We start from the raw sequence: 21,500 nt of genomic DNA on the forward strand, positions 1-21,500 counted from the left end.
GACCTTTCTAGGCAGGGCTGGTCGTCCAGCCACGCCTTCCCGCAGCCGTCAGCTTCTCCAACGAGGGCGCTCTGTGGAGACCAGGAAATAGTCACTCTCAGTAGCGGCCGCTGATTGGCCAGAACTCTAGTGACATCCAATCACACCATGTTTGCAGTTGTGCTGCTGTTCAACGTCTAGAGTCGGATCATACGGGGGCTGTACAAACCATCCGTGGGAGTACGACTACAATCCCAGTGTATTTCTATGTGGTGACAGGTCGTTCATATTCCTAGATTTAGATAAAAAACGGCTGTCTCTGACTTTACAATATGGAAAAAGTTGTCCTTGTCACTGGCGCAAACAGGTAAGTTGACGACGCCGTCAAATCTCTGTTTACATAAACGCGAGGCTATCCTGCAACTCCTGTGCAGCAATTACAATTCAGTTTACCACAACTTTAAAGGAAAAGGATAAAAGTTGTACAGTTGTTATACATTGGTGTACCTTGTTGAATAGCATTCCAAGTCGTGTGTGCGTATTTGTGCATGCTCCCAATATTTAATAATTAATTATAATAATAAGTAATTATTACAATATTTGCATTGACATTTCAACAGGTCTGATACAAACATAGACCAATACTCAAACCCAACATTACCCACGTACACATTACCTATGTACACTCACTTAATCCCACACATGAGTACTCATTACCCCCAGTAAAATAGTACAATAAAGATTATACTATTATCCAGAGAGTCTATTTTGCAATATAAAACTAAATGTATTTTTCCGTTCTCCACAGCGGCATTGGCCTGGCCCTCTGCGAACGTCTGCTAATCCAGGACAGCGAGGTCCGCTTGTGTTTGGCCTGTAGGAACTCGGGCCGGGCGGAGGCGGCCCGGTCGGCCCTGTTGACCTCTCACCCCGGGGCCCGCGTGGACCTGCTGAACCTGGACGTCGGCTCTGTGCGCTCTGTCCTCCGCGCAGCCCAAGAGGTCAAGGCCAGGTATACATGGAGGAGTCGTTCAAAGGGTTTTTGTAGAAAAACTTTATTAAGGCTATAGTATGCTAACTAATGAGGGTTATTGAATATATATCAGACTATTCTTTTTTTTTTGTTTTACAATTAAACTTGCACTTAGCATGTACTTTTTCCCATAAGCACCCAAACTCTAGCGGTTTAAGTTGTAATTACAGTCAGGTGCATTTTCTGAGCTTTTTCCAGGCGGTGGACCACAATAAAACAATTTATAGAAGGGGATAGTAGTAGAAAAGTTGCATAGTGCGGGTTTAAAAAATGTTTTACATGGGTAAACGTGTCAAATGAATTTGTTTTTTTTATCCTTTAGGTACCCTCGCCTTGATCACCTGTACCTGAATGCAGGCATCATGCCCAATCCACATGTGGACATCAAAGCCTTTTTCAAGGGCCTGTTCTCCAGGTAGAGCATGAATCCAGCCTTATATTCCACCTAGTACTAGTTAGCATGTACTATTTTGTCATTCTGCAGACACAAAGGATGATGGATGACAGTGAAATCGTTACATATCACTGTAATCACTGCCCCGAGGGAGGTTGAACCCAGTACCTGGCTAGGGAGTCGATCCCCCTAGCCGCTATGACCCTATCACCAACCAGTGTTTCCCCCAGCACTGTATGGTTAAGGCGGCCGCCTTAACAACACTAGGGCCCCGGCTTGACTACCAATGTATTGAAGAAAAAAAATAATTTATTTATACTGTATATATATATATATATATATATATACACATTATTTTTATTATTACTATGCATAAACAAAGTACAAAACTCTCGGGGGGAAAGAAAACATACTTCCATCAGGTACAAAAAATATAGATAAATAATGCATTGGTAATACTGGTTACAACAATATTTGTGCCAATAAAGCTTTTTGAATGGAATTGAAACGGCGGCATCTGGTGGTTGTATATACAGCCACGCAGGATAGCATGCGCGAATGCTTCTCGTCAGCTGTGCCACAAATAAGAAGATCCATTTGTATTCAAATAAACAGTTGTTTATTTCATTAGTGCTTATTGGCATCTTTGAGCAAAATACCCCCAAAATGTTCACCTCCTTGCTATGCGCCACGCATCCTCGCTCCGGGCAGCGACCACCTTGACTAAGACATTTCCTGGGGGAAACACTGACCAACCCACTCTTGGGGTTCTGAAGCACTGAAACGGTTGTGTTGTGTTGCTACAGCAACGGTGATCTGACTCTCTCCATCACAGTAACGCCATCAACATGTTCGCCACGGCAGAGGGCCTTCTGACCCAACAGGACCGCCTCAACTCGGACGGGCTGCAGGAAGTCTTCACCACCAACCTCTTTGGTCACTTCCTCCTGGTAGGAGGCTCAGATGTTCACCTTGATTGTATTACTGAACACCTCAGAGAAATGGCTTGTTGTCTCGGGATTAAATGAGATGTTTGTTTATGACAGTATTACGGCTCATATTTTGTTGCATGGAGTGACAACCTTTTCTTTTCTTTAACATATACAAGTTACCATGGCACCATGTTTTTAAAACACCTTTTTCAAACAATTTCATTTCAAATAGAAGCTCAACTTTTTTTTTCTTGTATTCTCCGCATTTTAGCCAATCAAATCAAAAAAAAATTTGTATTGCCAAATGCTGACCAGACATGTGTGCGCGTGTGCATTTGTGCATGTGTGCTAGGTCAGGGAGCTGGAGCCCCTGCTGTGCCAGGCGGAGCTTCCCTCTAAGGTGGTGTGGACCTCGTCCAGCAACGCGCTGCGCTCTGCCTTCAGCCTGGAGGACCTCCAGCACGCCTCTGGCACAGAGCCCTACAGCTCCTCCAAGTACGCCTCGGACCTGCTCAGCCTGGCCCTGAACCGACACCACAACGCGCAGGTCAGCCCCGTAGACCCAGTGGTACTCAGGACCCAGTGACGCTTTCTTACTAAGGACCCCTCTGGAAGATGCTTCGTTTCAGCCAGGCACCCCTTTAACCAGCGCAAAAACCTTTTGGGAGGGTTTTCACCTCACTTTTTGGGATGAACTGAGGTCTCCCAAGTTTCTTCTTAAAAAATGTATAAAACACAACACTGATGTTTTGTGCTGAGATGCCTTGGAAGATGGCTTCATGCATCTGCTAGATCCTTTCTCCCTCCTAAAATAATCTCCAAGCCAGAAAGGGGTTGCAGCCAGCGCATGTTAATCCCATTGACACATCATAAATATTCCACATGTTCTTCCTGACACAGACAACCTTTTGGTGTTTTTGTGCTTCTTTGTCCTTATTTTATAATTGTTCCTAGTAACCCCTGTAATCCTTTAAAGTACCACAAGGGGATCATGTTTTTGACCCCATTTGAGAAACATTGCCATAGCCTAGAATAGGTCATCTTGTTCCTAGGCGTTCTCATCTCAGTCCTCACTGTGTGTGTGTGTGTGTGTGTGTGTGTGTGTGTGTGTGTGTGTGTGTGTGTGTGTGTGTGTGTGTGTGTGTGTGTGTGTGTGTGTGTGTGTGTGTGTGTGTGTGGCCAGGGTCTGTTCTCCTCTGTGATCTGCCCAGGCCTGGTGATGACCAACCTGACGTACGGCATCCTGCCGTCCTTCTTCTGGACACTCCTCATGCCCATCATGTGGTTTGTAAGTTCTTGTTTAGCTTAGCTGCTCAGCCCAAAGAGCACTCACTATATAGATCCATCGATCGCCCTCACTCTCTCGATGTCAGAGATCAGGGCCGGCCCGAGGCATAAGCGACCTAAGCGGCTGCTTGGGGCCCCCTGGCCATCAGGGGGCCCCCAATCATGTGATTTTTTTTTATTATTATTTTTTTATTCAAGTTCAGTAAACCACACTTAGTGTTTGACTTCAAATATGAGAGTTTAAAATAGATTTGGATTTCGGTACCCTCTGAGGTTAAAAATACACTGGTTTGGGGTAAATAACAACTATATTAATACAGGGGCGGATTACCCTCTCAATGGGGCCCCAGATCAAATACAGAATGTGATATGTTTTAATAGGGCTTCCTTAATCATAAAAAATGGGTTATGGGTTGATGTCTGAATGGGGCCCCTCAAGTAAATATCACACGATGTGATGTGATATATCTAAAAGCCCTCTAAATCATGAAATTCTGCTCATGCCACAATATCTGTGTGGAACCTTGAATGTATCTAATCAAGTATGGACCAAAATATAGGCTAGGCCTTTAAAGTAGACTTATGGTTTGGGGGCAGCTAAACCCAGCGTTATATCTGTTTGTGCAGGCCCTGCAAGTCAGGTTATAGGCTGAACGTATTAAGGTATTGCCCATCTCCAGCTGGCCATCCCCAAGATGCACCAGAATACAGGAAATCACATCTACCAAATTCAAAATTTTCTGGGGGAGGACCCCCAGACCCGCCCCACTCCCCCTTTTACATCCACTTTTGCACAAATTGGAGGAGGGGGGTCTTTATGCATCTTTGCATAAAGAGTGCCATTTGTGTCAATAATCATCAAGCAAAGATGACTCTGCAGCGGTGGGAGGGGGGCCCCTAAAAGCTTGAAACAAATTCTGCTTAGGGCCCCCAAAAGTCTTGGGCCGGCCCTGTGAGAGATGTATTGATTACTGTCGATATATACCAAGAAAACCCTTCTAAAATTAGCTAGCTTTAAGATATATGATTATTGTAGGTTTGTGTGTTAATGATACAATGTTAGTACCAGGGCCAGGGCATAGCGACCTGGAAGCACTTTTACTTGAAAACTAAAAGAATACACTCACACAACAGTTGTCGTTCCTAATTTGTGAATCCAGCCGCACACAACAAAGTGATATGTCCCCAGGCTACGCTTTCTCTAGATCTCTGGTGCTGAACGAGGTCTGCAGTACAAGTTGATTTACTGTCTACCAACTCGATAGCAGCTAAATATTTAATATCACATTATAAATAATTATATTTTTAAACAATGCGGATCCATTCCACCTTTTTTGTTCTGGTAACTTCCCTGAATGTTTGGCTCCACACTCACATAAACAGAGTACTGCCGTTTTACGCTCTGTTCTGCCATTTGGATGTAGTGTTGCTTTTCTCTGCTTGTTTGCTTATTGTGTGTATCTTTTGGATGTGTGTTGTTGCAGTGGGTTTACTGTTAGTGTGCTGAGTGGTATTGACGAAGAGACGGTCTTATTCTATTATTATCCATTTGAATATGCTGTATTCTTATATTATTATTATGTTTGTCTTCCACAGATCCGTATTTTCACCAACACGTTAACATTAACCCCGTACAACGGAGCAGAAGCCCTGGTATGTCGCTTAACTTTAAACATTTAAAAATGAACAATAGGCTCATTTTTAACTTATTTGCCCAACTCAATTGTCTGGAACAACAATTCTTGAGAGATGAGACAAGATGTACTTCATGTACATGGATTCTGTTCCATGAAATCCATTGACTTTGAGATGTGTATGAACATACACTCTCGTGTGGTTCATCACTCTAACATTAAACAAATGTTATGGTCTTTATTTAAGAACTGGCTATTTCTGCAAAAGCCAGAGTCGTTGGACGCAAGGGCCAAGTATCACAGCATGACGTCTGGCCTGGGGAACAACTACACACAGCCTCGACAGGTCGGACTCACCGCAGGCCTCTCTCCACCATGAACCTGCTCCCATGTGACAGTGACAGTGACATGGCATGGCGGTCCAGGCCAGATCACTGTGTTCATGAACAGCTCTGTGTGAACCATGCATGAACACACGTCACTCCCAGCACCATACATCATTTCGAATAACCCTTTCACTGGGGAATATCTGTAAATCTCTTATCTGAATACATTCAAATGTAGTTAAATATCTGATATCCTGTGAGTGTTTAAATGAGATCGGCGGTTGTCACCAGGACACTATTCCCTTATGTGTTTCTGCGTGTCGCACTCCTCTTTCAGATGGACATCGATGAGGAAACCTCAGAGGCCTTGTATGGGAAGCTCCTGGAGCTGGAGAAGGTTATCAGGGGACAGATCACAGAGGAGCCCGACAGACTGAAGGCCTGATGGAGACTCTCTCCCTCTCTACCTGATACCTGGTGGGCGGAGCCACACCTGACTCCTCCCCCCCAGAGCACCTCTATACCGGACGCTTTGGGCCTTTCTTTAACATTTGTTGCTGGTGTATTCGGGTCACACCATACACCACCCACTACCCGGTGCAGTCAATTCTTCCACATCCCATGTGGATCATTGTGAAAACAGTCAGTTCATTTATTTAAATAAATGACTGATTGTTGAAATCCGTAAAACTGAATTTACGTCTCCATTGTTGTTGTGGCCAACAACCAACGCCTCTGTGTTGTTATGATATGGTTATAACAAATCAGAGTAGCGATAGGTTGTGTGTTGTTATGATATGGTCATAACACCAGAGGGGAGATAGGTTGTGTTATGATACAGTCATTGTTATAGAGAGGGAAAGAAGACTGCAGGAGCTGTTGGCTTCAGGCTGTCAGAACATAAGCCCCTTGAGCCCTGACTTTACGTATTTCAGACATCTGAGAACATTTCTGTCCAGCGAATAGGTCTTTTTTAATTTGACATATCATTTAAATGTAGTCCTTTGGCAGGTGTTTTTTGTTTCAAAGTGACTGACGGGTGAGACTTGAGCCATACAAGAGCCATGTCAAGAGCATGAGTGGCTCTTTCTGCTCATTTGCGTATTGAATGTGTCTTCCTCTGATGTTTCCATTCAAGTACGTAGGTATTTACAGAGACTTACAGAATCGTAATTATTCTCAACCAAATTGTTTGTTTTCCACGATGAACAATATTTATTCACACTTTGACAAAAAGGAAAGCATATGCACAAAACAAGCCAATATAAATAAATCTATGATCTTAAAGATGAACGTCTGGGCCGTCTTGTCCGTTGCCTGTGGGCGGCGTCTGTTTGTTGACACTGCGACACCTCCGCCCTCCGTGTGCTAGATACCTGATAGCTATATCCAGTTCCACCCCAATGACACAGTGCTTATCTGTAACTTAACACTGACTGCTCTGTGTATGGGGTGATGTGTGCTGGCCAGTATTGCTCACCAATTACAGCTTTTCTCTTTTGTTAAACCCAAGTTCAATAAGTCATGAGATATGATTAGCCAAGGCCTTGCACAAACCATATGAAAAATCGGAAGACAATTTGGCTGCAAAGACCTGCGCAATATCAACATTCTGCCAGTAAATCTGATCATCGATCAATCTTGTGTAATATAATACCCTTTGGAAACACTTAGGCCTACCTACCTACATCTTCGCTGAGAAGAATAACCTCGATAGAACCTTTAACACCCTGCTTATTTCTATCTATGGATCATAATGGTGATGATGGGGGAGTCTATTTTGGCCAGTGCAGCAGATGTTGAGGTTGTGATATGGAGTGGTAATGTTGAACGCACAACGGCTGACCCTCTGGGGTTGGAATCTACGGCTGTTGCTTTGCTGCATGCATGTTTTTTTTATGAACATACAAATCCCTCTTAATCTTTTGATTATGAACATATGTAGCAAGAGCAACGGCTATAGCTTATTTTATCCATCCACATATTCCACATTTCTCAAACTTTCCTATCCCCAAATACACATTTGTAAATGGATGAATAGCTCTGTAGCCCATATTGATCCAAATTACAATTCTGCCAATGAGGCAAAGGTTTGCGCATAAGATTTCTGTACATAACTTTACTAACTTAACAATTATAGAGGTGATAAATGGTTTAGTAGGCTATTGCAGTTTGATGCAAATATTACAATGACATAACCCCACATCTTCCTAGTCTAATGAAACACAATGAAAACATCTGTCATGCGTTCCATTCCATTGAAATGAGTAATAACATGTTCATACCCCATGCTGTGTACTAAGTTGGTAAGGATGTAAAGGCATAATGCATCATGTAGCTCACTGTACTAGTGACGGTACAGAGTGTCCCGGATATTCCTCCCGCCGGAAGAGAAGGGTGAGCTATCCCAGCCATCTTGTGGCAGTTACAAGCGAATTGCTCGCACCAAGCCTCGCAGAATCGGAGGTAAATCCCGCTGAAGGGGCGTCATCATGCCCGGACACTTGCAAGAAGGCTTCGGCTGCGTTGTGACCAACCGGTTCGACCAGTTATTGGACGACGAATCCGACCCGTTCGAGATCCTTAAAGCCGCCGAGAACAAGAAGAAGGAAGCGGCCGCAGCTGGGTCCACCAAGACCGCAGCGCAGGCAGCCAAGCTGCCGAAGAAAGAGTCGCAAAAAGACAGAAAGAACCCGCTTTTGGACAAGAAGGAGGAGTCGCAGGCTCCGGTACCACTGAAGAAAGATGGTAGGTTGTGGGTCTGCGCATCCATCCCCCCGTTATCCCCTGTCTATTATTGTTGTTTTCCTAAATAAGCGGTCATTTGCAGGTGCTTGGTGAACGTTGCTGCTGGGTGTCCACTGTAGTGATGCTCAGCACGGGGATAACATGGACCCTGTTCTGTTTTGGGTGTCTTTATAGAGGACAGCCGCACTGTCTCTGCAGACTGAGACTACACACATTAGAATCATCTTAGTTGAGTTGCATAGATGCTGCCGACTTAAGGCTTCTTGTGTGTCGCAGAAACAGGCTATAGTCCACCACCACCAGCAGAATAGACATGGTGCGTTATGCCTTCATGTCCTATTTGTGATGTATGTTACGCACATCGGCAGCAGCAGGAAGCTCCAGAAGAAAAGATAGGTCACCAAAACAAGCTGGACTCGCTGCCACCACTCTGGTGGATGCTGCCGTCGGGTATCGCGATTATCGGTGTGTGACCTTGTCAGCTGCAACCCTATCTTGACCTAAACATTAACTGACAGCGACCAAACGGAAGGTTATTTCGGCGATGGCGCTTGGTGCCAATTAGCTGTGTGTTGTGATATGTAGCGCCTGACCCGGAGGATGCACAACACCATCAATTCAGAAAATGTTTACGTAAGCGTCTTGGATGGTTCAGAAATAGTTGCCGTGGTTGTTGCTGTTGTTGCCTTAAAAATGCAATTGATCATGACACGAATATCTCCCAATAAACTGTTTTTGCATAAATATGGAAAAAAAAGAGAAATAAAAAAAACGTTATTAATGTTTAATATGTATCACATGTTATTAATATGTTTTTTGTTATTAATGTGATGTGGTTTATTTCAATAATGTAAACAATAGGGCACATAAGGCTTTTATAGGACGTTTATGGTATGCATTGTTTGCACAGTGTCAAACCTCTAACCCGGGCAGTGTTGATGCCATGCCCTAGCAAGTTGAGCTACACTGGACCACGCGATGTAAACAAACAAAGTAATTCTGTGGCTGGTCAATGTATAGCATCCTCTCAGGGCTGTTGTTGTTTATGTGTCAGGCATCAGGCGAGTGGGCCGCCGACCTGACCAGCAGGGTCAGCCCGGCCCCCCCCATCAGGGTGAGGGGAGGCGTGAGGGGGACAGGAGACCGGACCGGAGACCCCCACGGGAGCGCCGCTTCGACAAACCCACCGAGGAGAAGCCCGAGGGGGGCAGTGGGGGCGGTGGTGGCGGTGGTGGGGGCGGGGGCGGTGGTGGAGAATTCTCGACTGACAAGTGAGTGGCCATAGATGTTGGTTCCCACGCTCTTGAAGAACACTGTAAACGTGCCATTTTTTTTCCTTTTTTTTTTTCCTAATTTCCTCCAAATGTCATGCGACGAGGACCAACAATTTTGGTGAAATTATGAATTAAAAGTTGGAATCTAATATTCTGATATTTTCTTTTTATGGATTTTAAATTGAGTCCTAATTGTTTTTTTGTATCACCAAGAGAAGCATGAATATGTTTATACGTTTTTTTTACAATTATTAATAATATATATTTAGTTACGCAGAGGTCTGTGTTTAAATTACTGCCGAGCCTATGTGTGTATACGTTTTTCAGGCCTTCTATGTTTATGTTTATCAGGCCTTCCGGGGACCGCCCCCCAAGAGGGCGTGGCGGTGGACGTGGCGGGCGTGGCGGAAGGGGGCGTGGCATGGGCAGAGGGGAGGGCTTTGACTCTCGTGGAAAACGGGACTTCGACAGACACAGCGGAAATGACAAATCGTGAGTTTTATACAGCCACATTATCATCACCCTTCCCATCACCCACCCTTCCAGCAGTGTGTGCTGGTATCCAGTGGGGCTTTGTTAGACGTTTTTGTTTTTCCGTGAAATGCTTTTCCAAGCAAACTGGAAATTTTATCAGGGAGATCAATCTTTGAAGGTTTACTTTGTTATTGCTCTTTATCATTATTTGTTGTTATTGTTAAGGCTATTGATAGCTCACCCCATCCTTGTGATGTGGTAGGTCTATTAGATGTGAGGGAGGTCAGGGTCTTGGGAGGGGAATAGGAGAGGAGCTCAAAGCAATACATGACACAACTCACACTATGGCCTTATGCCGTTTAATTATCCAATATATTCAAGCATGCTTTAGTGTTGATGTTATTAAAGTGGTTGTTTTATTCAAACACCCTTTAACATTGATGGTATTATTGTGGATGCTTTAGTTTGGATATCTTATAGCTTGCTGTGTGTTTCGTCCTATTTATTATTTTTTAATTGTAAAGCACATGGGAATTATGCTTTTGCACTTTTCAATAAAAAAAATATTGGTTGCTTTTATAATTGGACCCATTGTGAAACAGTCCTTTAAGGGTGGTCATTTATTTTGTGATTATGCCCCGGGTTCATTGCATCACATCTCTGCGACCCTTTGTTTGGGGCACCAGCAGTCCATTGTGTAAATATGGGTGGACAAACTCTAGGGTAGCTTGTGAAAGGGCTTGCAATGGCTTATCAACATCACACCTGGTGGTGACACCGTGGCCCTTTAAATGACTTACACCACAATGTCCAGCATATGTGTTTTGACACTTGCCGTTGCAATGGCAAGGGCAAGGTCTCCGAGACCCAATTAGGCTGACTGTGCACATAACCTTTAACCCGTAGACAGGATGGTCGTTTCAAGTTAGTGGCCTGGTTACGATGAGGTCGTCTACCGGACTCTGTTACCTGATGTGGTTGTGTGTCTTTGCCACAACAGTCAGAAGACAGAGGAGAAGCGTAGTGGAGCAGGACCTAACAATTGGACCAATGCCAAGGAGGAAGCAACGTGAGTCCCATACGTCTGAGTTCAAACTGATCCGTGTCTCATGTGATTTGAGGTTTTGTGAAGTGAAGTGAATACTTCATTCAGAAAAGCCTGACATTAGTGCATTATTGATAATGTTAGAAAAACGATTATAGAAAACGTTAAATTATTGTTATTTTTAAGTCTAGTTCACACTAGACTTGGAGGATGCCTACAGCTAGACTACGCACATTGGTGGTTGTATACTTCCCTTTTATAAGAGTGGCGGCAAAAACAGCCAATGAATAGTTGAGGATTGTGTTATTATTTTTTCGATGTGTGAATTCTAATTAGCATAATGTTCACAAACTTCACTAAAAGAAAGTCCAGGCAACAGAAGCTAGTGTACTGAAAGTGTGTGTGTGTGTGTGTGTGTGTGTGTGTGTGTGTGTGTGTGTGTGTGTGTGTGTGTGTGTGTGTGTGTGTGTGTGTGTGTGTGTGTGTGTGTGTGTGTGTGCGCGCGCACAGCGAGACTGAACAGACGACGGCACCCGAGGCTCACCCCGAGGGAGAGGAACACCCACCGGCTGACTCTGAGAACAAGTGAGTGACCTTTCCCATCTTCATCTTCATCGTCAGTATCTGCTCACCGCTGGCTTTCCTTCATCATGGACTCTAGTCCGGGTCAGTTCGGGCGGTGGTTAGCGTAGCTGCGTCGCGCCGCGCTCGACTCGCGTTGACCCTCACGTTGACCTTTCAGGGAGAACGAGGTGGAGGAGGTAAAGGACGAGGGACCCAAAGAGATGACCCTGGACGAGTGGAAGGCCATGCAGGACAAGGAGCGCGCCAAGGTGGAGTTCAACATCCGCAAGCCCAACGAGGGAGCCGACAGCCAGTGGAAGAAGGGATACGTGCTGCACAAGTCCAAGAGCGAGGACGTGAGTCGTGGAACATATCACTGAGGAGTTTGGTCAAACTGTAGACTTTTTGTTTTTTATCCAAGCAAATCTTTCACTTTTTTGGCAATTGTTAGTTAAATTTTTTGTTTGATTTTCCCATTATAAAAGGTGAATTTGTTTTATTTTTGCAATTCGTTTTTTCCCTTTCTAATAATTGGACACGGTTAGGTTTTCTGTTTGCCTTTATTTCTGCGCATGAGCAATATGCAGGCTCTTACTAGAGTGCATATAAACATGATTTAGTGCCATAGACCCCTCTTGGAAAAAGTATTGCTGCCTAGTTTTCCCCTTAACTGGTTTCCCAGACAAACGGCTCTCTGAGTTCTTTGTTCTGATATTTTGTCTACCCCCCCTCAGCGACCCGTCGGTGCTTTGATCGAGTCCCCGGAGACGGAAGCAGAACCCCAGCCAGTATTTCCAAAGGTGAACCTCTACTTCATTTATCTGCAATCTGACCTGCAACTCATTTGTCCTCGACATTTAATTTATCTATATATTTTTTCGTACAAAAACAATTAAACCAAACGATTTTGTCTATAACATTTGGCAAAAATGACTGAAGGAAAAGTTGGTGTTTTTTCAAATGTGCTGGCTTGCCTGATAAGTAGCCAGTAGAAATGTGTGTGTGTGTACTTCATAATGAACTGGAACAAAAAACATCCCACTATTTGAAGTGGGATGTTTGTTGCTCATTGAAGCTATGAGCAGGAAAAATCTATCGCTTTCCTTCAACACTACTTGAAAGGCAGAGATCACAGTAGGACACCTGCTCCAATACAGAAAGTACTGAAGGAACCGTCGCATTGAAGGGGAGACGTTTAGCTTTTTTTGGCACCAGCCAGTCTCGTTAGGTATTGACGTATGACCCTCCCTAAATGCCTCCCTCCCCACAGGCAACCTTGGCCGCAACCGACGAAGCCGCAGACCACCACTTCCGCAAGCCCGCCAACGACATCACCTCGCAGCTGGAGATCAACTTTGGAGACCTTGGACGCCCTGGCCGCGGGCGCGGGGGGGCCCGCGGGGGCCGAGGGGGGAGGGGCGAGAGGGGAGGCGCCAGGCCGGCACGTGGGGGAGGACGACCCGAGAAGGTAGCTATGGAGACCACTTGCTTATTTGTGTTGGCGTGGATTGGAAATGTGGGTCAACTTGTGATGACGTGTGGATGCTGGATTTGACTATGGTTGCGATCGTTATTTGTCATGCTCTCTGCGAATGAGGTAACGCAATGGTGATGGAGCCCATTGCCCACTGAGCCCAAAGCCCTTGCAGTGTTATGAATGTTACGAACTGGGTGTCGTGGCCACATTCCCACCATGCATTCACATAACAAGCGGCACACAGTTAGTGACGGGTTTTCCCACAGCCAGCAGTGGTTGTACCCACCGCAACAGGCACACTCTTCAATTGACGTGTGTGTGTGTAGTGGCGTGCTGTTCTGTTACTCTATAGGGTCCACCGAAGAGAACTAAACGGAGCACTTCATGCCCTTTTATGTGAAATGACTGTCAAAGGTTGGGTTATTTTCAGAACTTTTGTTATATTGCACTAGAGTTGTGAGTGTTATTCACATCAGTTTATCAGTGGAAAAAAAATGATATACTGTATATCCTTGTGTGTGTTCAGTATTCCTGACCAGTATCCTTCTTATGCTTCTCCTTCCCAGCCCAGTGGCGTGTCAGTCCCCAACGTAGATGACCCCGAAGCCTTCCCAGCGCTGGCCTAAGGCCCACCCACCACCACCACCACCAGCCCACCCATCAAACCTTTTGTCCAGGGAGGGGGGAGGGGGGGGAGGGTGAGAGGGTTTCCTTGACGAGGCTTGCATGCTTACCACAACTTCAAGTATATAAGAAAAAAAAAAACAGAAAAATATACCACCACCCACCCACCCACCCGCCCAACCAACTACAGATTTTAATGATGAAAAAGACTGCCATCCCATACGAACCACAGCCCCGCCCCAGGAGACTGACATTCTAGTTTTAAAAAGGAGAACCAAACGAAGGAAAAATCTAACAAACGAACCACGTCACAAAAAAAAAGGACCTCTTGTTACACTGAAGCAAATTATTGGTAGACGTTTTGTATTCAAAAGACCTGAAAGCAGGAGTGTTTTCAGACAGTGTTTTCCGTTTTTGTTTTCCAGAGTTATGCATACTTCATACGACTTTCTTTCCTTTCGTTCTTTCCTGTGCTGCTTGACTTAATGCATATTTGAGGTTTTTTTTGTTGTGTCCGTGTCTCTCGTCTGGATCCTCCAGTCTCGTTTTCTTGGTTGTGACCTCCAAACTCCAAAAGGTCCTCTTGAGGCGATGCGGTCGTAAGGGTCCAGGGTGTATTGTTTATATTCCAGTTATAACGCACTGATTGTTGTGGAGCTACACTACAATTTAAGAAAGAAGAAGGAACTTGTTTTGTGAATTATGCTTAAAATATAATATATACTATTTGGAATTGTGACTCTTCCCACTCTGGCTAGCCATCCTTTTGTAAAAAGCACATATTCGGGATGGGTGACCAGTGGATTCCTTATAGCGCTTGATATTTTTTATTTCTGCTTGTTGTGCAGTGAAAGTAAAATGCCTCATTTGTTTTATTTATTTTTATGCACTTGTTACTTTGCTACCCTGTTACGCTTGTTATTACGTGTGTGTGTGTGTGTGTGTGTGTGTGTGTGTGTGTGTGTGTGTGTGTGTGTGTGTGTGTGTGTGTGTGTGTGTGTGTGTGTGTGTGCGCGTGCGCGCGCGTGCGTAAAGCGGTCAACATGTGATGAGCTTTCAGCGTCGACGTTGCCAATGTAGTTCAATGGAGCCGAGCGTCACAGCCCCATCTAGCGTTGACGCTACCCAAGGCGCAGTGGACAAGCTCGGATTCAAACCATTTTAACCTTGACCCCTGTTGACGCTGACCTCTCGAAGCATGTCCAATCAACAGCTTTGTTTGACGTTCTAAAAACAATGGAATTCAAATGCCTTTATGTTTGTTGGCTGGCTATATTCCGTTTTCCCGGACGCTCATCATGTGTTGACTGCTTTACTAGGGCCACTCGGGGCCCAAAATACTGCTTCATCCCTTCTATGGTTTGCAGACTGCACTACTAGTTACCACAGGATCAGTAAGCAAACATTGTTTTGTTTTTATGTTCACTTGTATGTATGTATGTATGTATGTATGTATGTATGTATGTATGTATGTATGTATGTATGTATGTATGAATGAGAGATGGGACGATTGTGACAGTGAGAGACTGCCTGCCTGTAAGTGTATTTGTGTTTCTAAAAAGTGTGAAGGGCAATTTTGTGAATTTGACAGGTCCAACTTTTAAGTATTCCTTCTTTGCTGTGAACTCGTTTTCTCAAACCGACGACCGCAAGTCTACGCAGCATGTTTCTTGCCAGATGTAGTACATATTGTGTTGTTTTTTTTAGGTAAGAAATTGTAGGTGTAGACCATGTGCTCATATCTTGCACTTGGAGTATTGGTATGTGTCGATCTCGGAAGCACTTGGATTTCATCAGCATCAGTAGGCCTACTCTAAAATATAGTTTTGTTCTTTTTCCTCGCGTATACATATTTGCCGTTTTTATTTTATTGAAATATTATATTATTTTGTAATCCTTGCAACAGCACCACTGCATAATTTGTCTGAATGAAAGATCTTTTGGTGGTGGGGCCCTCGAGCGCTGCAGAATGTAATGTAAGTTAACGGAGCTTCCCGCCGCCAGCATCTGCGTTTTGTTACCGGTAACCGTTGTACTATGTCAATGCGGATTTGTTTCTCATATCGGCTAAGGATGGGGAATGCTGGGTTCCGGTCTAAATATATTTTAAAGCTTTATTTGCGTCACTTTGAAAACCCTTCCTGGTACGATGCAGATGCAGATGCCGGCGGCCCGGAGCAGACCTCGTAGGCCCGGTGATCCACTCGATGGCCCCGATAGCAAACATCCCTGTTCTAATAAATTGCTTTAGCTGTGTTCCATGTATTCTGCCCACAACTGTTGGGTTGTGTGAAATCAATACTGTGATTTTAAAGTTGTAAACAAGTGTCGTGGACTTTTTATTGCTTCCTCGTTAGAGTAAGAGGCAAGAGCAACAGAGTGACAGCAAGGCTTTCACATATCTGAAATAGGCAGTGTAGGGAAATATGGATAGCCAGCTAGATGGGGACATTAGTATTTTTAAGTTCTATTATCATTATGTACAAGCGTCGTCCTTGGGCGAGTTACGTTGGTTCTCACCTGGTAGTCAAAGTTGACTGAACGTATTCTGTTTACTTTGAATCTGAACTAACTCGTTTGCGCATCAACCAATCAAACAAACACTGCCTTCGGCTACATCAGCAAACTAACTGTTCGATGGCTCTAGGGTAAATGGATGTGTATAAGCAAACGGTTGGTTATTAAAACAAACTGCGGGTAAGTTAGTAGCCTAACTGAAGTAAACGGTGTTGGATGTGATTTTAAACAATGAAAATATATAATAAATAACTTGTATATTATAATATATGGGTTAACCTTGACATAAGTAAACAGTTGGATATGATAATTATAATTTACTCACGAAATGATAAGTAAACCGTGCTTTATGTCATACCCCGCCCAGCGCGTCATTTGACAGACGTCAGTGGTCATGGCTGAATTTGAACCGCGCAGACGTCTGCACGATGAGCCCAACTTGTCGAATAAAGCCCAAACCGCTGTCAAATCGGTCCCCGCTGACAACGCAGACGTCTATTTTAAGCTGTTGGCAGCCGGGTTTTACGGTATTAGCTCTTTTCTTATTGTCGTGGTCAATAAAAGCGTCCTCACAAGTTACAGGTAAGCGACCAGCCTGTTTGAACTTCGTAGCCCCCGGCAGTAGATAACTAACCAACCTGAATATGATAAGATATCCACGAAAGATTCGTGTTTGTTTTCAATGCAGGTTCCCGTCATCAACATGTGTAGGAATTGGCCAAGTAAGCTTTAACCTACATGATCGCAGCCAATATGAGTCTTCGTACAAATTGCTCAAATATTGATTATTGTATATTCCATCGTACAGATGCTGGCCACTATTGTAGTTCTGAGGGCTGCAAAGGCGCTAGGTGTCATCAAATTCCCAGATATGGACTTAACCATACCAAACAAGGTGATATTCGGGTGCATGTCTTAAAATTAAAATGTGGATTTATGCGGGATTCCTGCGTTTAAACTTGTATCTCCCCTTTACAGATGTTCCCCCTGCCTATTCTCTATGCTGGGAATCAGATATCAGGGCTGTTCGGGACACAGCGACTAAAGTAAGGTGTAGCCATTCAATAATCTGTATCTGTATCTGTATAATAATCTGTATAATTGATCACCCTTGAGGCTCTCATACAATGGCTTTGTTTTTCTACCCAACAGTCTGCCCATGTTTACAGTCTTAAGGAGATTCGCCATTTTGCTCACCATGGTGTTTGAGGGGCTTATACTGAAGTAGGTGTAGTCCACATTTACACCAAGATACAATGGAGTAGGGAAACATTTACATACGTAATACTCTAACTTTCCTGTTCACACAGAAAGACTTACTCCAGATCTGTTAAGTTGACTGTATTTTCCATGGTCTTGGGAGCGTTGGTTGCGGCCAGGTAAGAGCCAGCACTGGTTCGTCAACTCAATCGTCACACTCTTTGCTATTTCTCCTGTCACAACATGTTATCTCGTTCTTCTTTTGTAGCTCCGATCTATCCTTTGATCTCCAGGGATACGTGTTCATTATGCTGAACAATCTTTTCTCGGCAGCCAATGGTGCTTACATGAAGCACAAGTTGGACTCAAAGGTAAAGTGTTTGTATTTTAACTCTGCATGTCTCAATGTACACATTTAATTTTTAAAATGACCTATATATAAAAACACTTTCTTTTCATTAGGAGCTTGGGAAGTACGGTCTACTTTACTACAATGCGTTGATCATGATTTTCCCTGCACTGGCATACGCTTTCTTTGCAGGTGACTTGCATGTGGTAAGATCTTTTATGTGGTGTTAATATCCTCATCTGCAACACTTCTTTGGGTATAACATGTGTACTTCCTTGTTTAGGCGATGGAGTTTGATGGATGGTCCGATGCAATGTTTGTTATACAGTTTCTCCTCTCCTGTATTTTTGGGTAAGACCATATTTAAGAAAATAAATGCATTGTGAGGAATCTTTAATTTAGCAATATAATAGTCTAACTTTACTTTATATTTCGGCAGTTTCATCTTGATGTATTCCACGGTGCTTTGCACTCAGCTCAACTCCGCCCTCACTACCTCAATCATTGGCTGTATTAAAGCAAGTCATTTTTAACATTGGATGAGTCAGGACTTTCACCAATAGTTTCATATTTATTTTCTTAACTACAAAAAAGTAAAAAGTACTTACTATGTTTTTCACTCCCTCTCTGAAGAACATCTTTGTCACATACATTGGTATGGCGTTCGGTGGAGACTACATATTCACCTGGACCAACTTCATTGGCCTTCACATTAGGTAAGAAGCAGCACTCATTTGGTCGGGCCTCCATGTTTGTAGTCATTCAGTGCGTTTACATGACACTCAAGAAAGTCAAATTATTGGGTTAGTCCAACTATGATTGGATTACTAAGATGCATGTATAGTCAAGCTAAAATCGAATCAGCTTACTCAGTCGAATTAAGACGCTCCATTGTTCCAACCTCTCGGTCGTATGCGGACTCCTACACCGGCAGAGCAGCCGGAGGAGTCTGCATACAACCGAGAGGTCGGAACAATGGAGCGGAGAAATGATACGGACACAAAATGAACTGACAGCTGTCTACTGAACAACATCTTTCTCGAATGCCGCCTGAGTTTGTTGTTGCTGGTGACGTAAAGAGGTTAACCGGTGGCTCTATTACCACTAGTAGTACGGTGCCACCTATCGTACCGGGGAATGACACGCTTCGGCCAATGAATCGATTTACTCACCGCCATGTATACTCGGACAATTGCAGTTGCCCAATTGTAGAGCATTGTCGAACTATGGCTTTAATCGGATTAAGCCATGCATGTAAACATACTGATTGTCAAGATATAAAACGACCATCTTTTCCCTACCACAGTATTGCTGGAAGCTTGGTGTACTCTCACATCATCTTCACACGGGAACAATCAAGTAAGAAAAACTTGGGTTATTTTTCTGCCATCAGTCAAATTGAAATGTAGTGTAGTGAATTGCAAGTTCTAAAGTTTCTGAAATATGTGCCATTTGTATTTCCCAGAAAATACCTAGAACGAAGATGCACAATATTCTCCATGGAAGAAAATGCACGACTGAGTTTTAATTAATAAATATATCAACATGTTTAATGTACAGGTAATGATAAATGTATAGTAAATATCAACTAAGCATATATCGTATCTATTGGCCGTTAGGCAACAGCTTTTATATTCATGAATAAATGGCAAGAGATACAAATGGTTGATGGGAACATGTGTCTTGTTTGAACTTAATAAAATGGTCCATCATGTTTCCCCTAGGATTCTAAGCCTAGTCAGCATTTACATGCCTACTAGACGCCTGACAACTGATTGAGCCCTTGCTACGTAAAAGCCTGCCAGGTTTAGAGTGGGTGATTACATATATAAAAAATGTACACCCTGTGCTCCATCCCATAAAAGGGCATGGATCAACAATGTTTAAAACATGGGCTAGCTGTAACTCATTTGCATAATTGAAGTCCAAGCAAAGAAGTATTGCGTCAAGATCATGGAATGAACCCACTGAAATTCGTAAGAGTTCCGAAGATCGAACCCAGTACAGAAATAAATGTGCAGCAAACTCTAGTTGTAGCTAAAAGTCAACAAAAAAACAAATTATACATAGTCATGTTTATATGATGCAACAGGTATTATGTCATCAAATATATAATCTCTAGCTCAGTTTAAGCCCTTGAGGATTAAAACTCAAACCTCGGTGGGGAAAAGGGAGAAACCTTAAAAGGGGATCAAGCTAGAATTTTTTTGAAATACCAAAGCTGGATTCATGGACTACATAAGGGTCAGACACTGGCGTGGCTCCACTTGGTTCAGTCCCGATGCCCTGTACGGCATGCGTGCAAAAGTCAGTGTCTTAGAACATTTGTGCTGGAATACTGTAGTTGTGGAAACTTTATCTCCCTTTAAGAGAAGTTAAGCTATAGTTCGAAACGATTCTGCATTTGATATAAGATGAAGGATGTTTGGTATAAAGTTTAAAATGGTCAAGTTAAGGATTGTAGGTTTGAGGTATACAGTTAGTTATATTTACATTTAGGCATGATTTGAGAGGGGGTATGGTATTAGGTTAAGGTTTATGTTTTGAGTTTAGGTATTAAGTTAGTGATTGTCAAGGTTTAGGCATTAGGTTACATAGTTTAGGTATTCTAGGTATCTCACAAAATAATATAAATTAGAAATTTGTCAATTGAAAATTGGTAAAACTGAAGCAGAAGAATTTGACAGTGAATATGTTAAGGAATACCAACCTCAAGTCCAACGCATATTCAACTACAATGCAAAAGTCACAGCACAATTGCCCCCCAACAAACCACCTACCAAACTAGGGGTGCAAGGCGCCCAACAATGCAAGAGGAAACTAGGTTAACACAGCATTCTACATACTTTAACCACATTTCACACAATCAAATGTGAGCCAAACTGTAGACAGCAGTAAACAGCAGCTTTAAATGTAATGTAAAAATAGTAATGCTAGAAGAAATGGGAGAACGATAAGAGTAGTACGTGAAAGCGCATGTGTAAATCAAAACTAGCTTGCCAACATTCTACCAATCAATTTAACCTTGACTCAGCCATTAATCTGGTCTACGGTCTGAAAGAGAGGCAAAGGTCAAGGATGGAGCAGGAACACATGTCCTTTAGGGAGGTTCTGCACTCCCTTCCTTGTTCCGGTGTGCCAGACTTCAGGATCATGCCGCGTTGGTTGTACACATTGAGGGTGCTTGGGTAAGACGAGCCCTTGAGGCACATGGCATGTCAAGTCTTGTTTGTTGATTCTTGATTGAAGCCATGTGCAAGAATGCTGTACCATTCTCCAAAAGGAGTACCATCGGTTCCTCGTGATTTCACGTCAAGACCTTAAATGTGTCAGATGGCGTCTTGGCAGGAAGAAAAAAAAAACATTTGTAAGCCAGAAAAGCCCTTGACCAATTCTGTCGTACACTCTTTATACCTTGTACTGTGATTGTCTACTTATTTTATGAAGGAGGGTGACCTGTATAGCTGGGTTTTCAAAGTGCCAAATCCAAATGACAAGTTTCAAAGTAATGCTTGTTCCTCCTTGAAAGCAGGATTTCAGTTCAGTAATTCATCCTTCCCATATTGGGGCATCATGTGGGACGCTGACTTTCCAACCGTGGTGAATCTGGTTCATCAGCGGTTCCTGCAGTGCTTTCAGTAAG

General features: G+C 43.4%; 3 protein-coding genes across 3 annotated transcripts; all 3 read left to right on the forward strand.

Moving 5' to 3' along the window:
• Positions 1 to 195: 195 nt before the first annotated feature.
• LOC311360497 (3-keto-steroid reductase/17-beta-hydroxysteroid dehydrogenase 7-like) lies at positions 196 to 6,878 on the forward strand. The gene is made up of 9 exons (XM_084480575.1): positions 196 to 346; positions 788 to 991; positions 1,335 to 1,427; positions 2,242 to 2,356; positions 2,691 to 2,885; positions 3,522 to 3,626; positions 5,222 to 5,278; positions 5,507 to 5,605; positions 5,923 to 6,878. Exons 1-9 carry the CDS (start codon positions 312 to 314, stop codon positions 6,028 to 6,030), a joined length of 1,011 nt encoding a protein of 336 aa, XP_084336701.1. The 5' UTR covers positions 196 to 311; the 3' UTR covers positions 6,031 to 6,878.
• Positions 6,879 to 7,992: 1,114 nt separating this feature from the next.
• serbp1b (SERPINE1 mRNA binding protein 1b) lies at positions 7,993 to 16,117 on the forward strand. Its single transcript, XM_084481530.1, has 9 exons — positions 7,993 to 8,333; positions 9,388 to 9,604; positions 9,959 to 10,099; positions 11,082 to 11,150; positions 11,637 to 11,711; positions 11,869 to 12,046; positions 12,425 to 12,490; positions 12,961 to 13,158; positions 13,734 to 16,117. The coding sequence occupies exons 1-9, from the start codon at positions 8,078 to 8,080 to the stop codon at positions 13,791 to 13,793; spliced, it is 1,260 nt and encodes a 419-aa protein (XP_084337656.1). The 5' UTR covers positions 7,993 to 8,077; the 3' UTR covers positions 13,794 to 16,117.
• A 585-nt stretch (positions 16,118 to 16,702) lies between these two features.
• Positions 16,703 to 19,506, forward strand: slc35d1b (solute carrier family 35 member D1b; the record flags this gene model as incomplete). The annotated part of the gene is made up of 13 exons (XM_084481598.1): positions 16,703 to 16,890; positions 16,997 to 17,030; positions 17,117 to 17,203; positions 17,287 to 17,354; positions 17,461 to 17,532; positions 17,619 to 17,687; positions 17,777 to 17,879; positions 17,971 to 18,063; positions 18,141 to 18,208; positions 18,297 to 18,375; positions 18,491 to 18,573; positions 19,164 to 19,216; positions 19,323 to 19,506. The coding sequence occupies 13 exons, from the start codon at positions 16,703 to 16,705 to the stop codon at positions 19,331 to 19,333; spliced, it is 1,008 nt and encodes a 335-aa protein (XP_084337724.1). The 3' UTR covers positions 19,334 to 19,506.
• Positions 19,507 to 21,500: the final 1,994 nt, after the last annotated feature.

This window comes from Micromesistius poutassou (genome assembly GCF_964030765.1).
Source record: "Micromesistius poutassou genome assembly, chromosome: 16".
NCBI lineage: Eukaryota > Metazoa > Chordata > Actinopteri > Gadiformes > Gadidae > Micromesistius > Micromesistius poutassou.

Excerpts from the sequence above, each read along its gene's own strand:
- LOC311360497 (XM_084480575.1), top strand. The coding sequence starts at position 312 with ATGGAAAAAGTTGTCCTTGTCACTGGCGCAAACAG. Across the intron at positions 2,357-2,690 it reads TCTTTGGTCACTTCCTCCTG|GTCAGGGAGCTGGAGCCCCT; the intron begins GTAGGAGGCTCA and ends CATGTGTGCTAG. Across the intron at positions 5,606-5,922 it reads ACTACACACAGCCTCGACAG|ATGGACATCGATGAGGAAAC; the intron begins GTCGGACTCACC and ends CTCCTCTTTCAG.
- serbp1b (XM_084481530.1), top strand. The coding sequence starts at position 8,078 with ATGCCCGGACACTTGCAAGAAGGCTTCGGCTGCGTTGTGACCAACCGG. Across the intron at positions 9,605-9,958 it reads GGAGAATTCTCGACTGACAA|GCCTTCCGGGGACCGCCCCC; the intron begins GTGAGTGGCCAT and ends TATGTTTATCAG. Across the intron at positions 11,712-11,868 it reads CCGGCTGACTCTGAGAACAA|GGAGAACGAGGTGGAGGAGG; the intron begins GTGAGTGACCTT and ends TTGACCTTTCAG.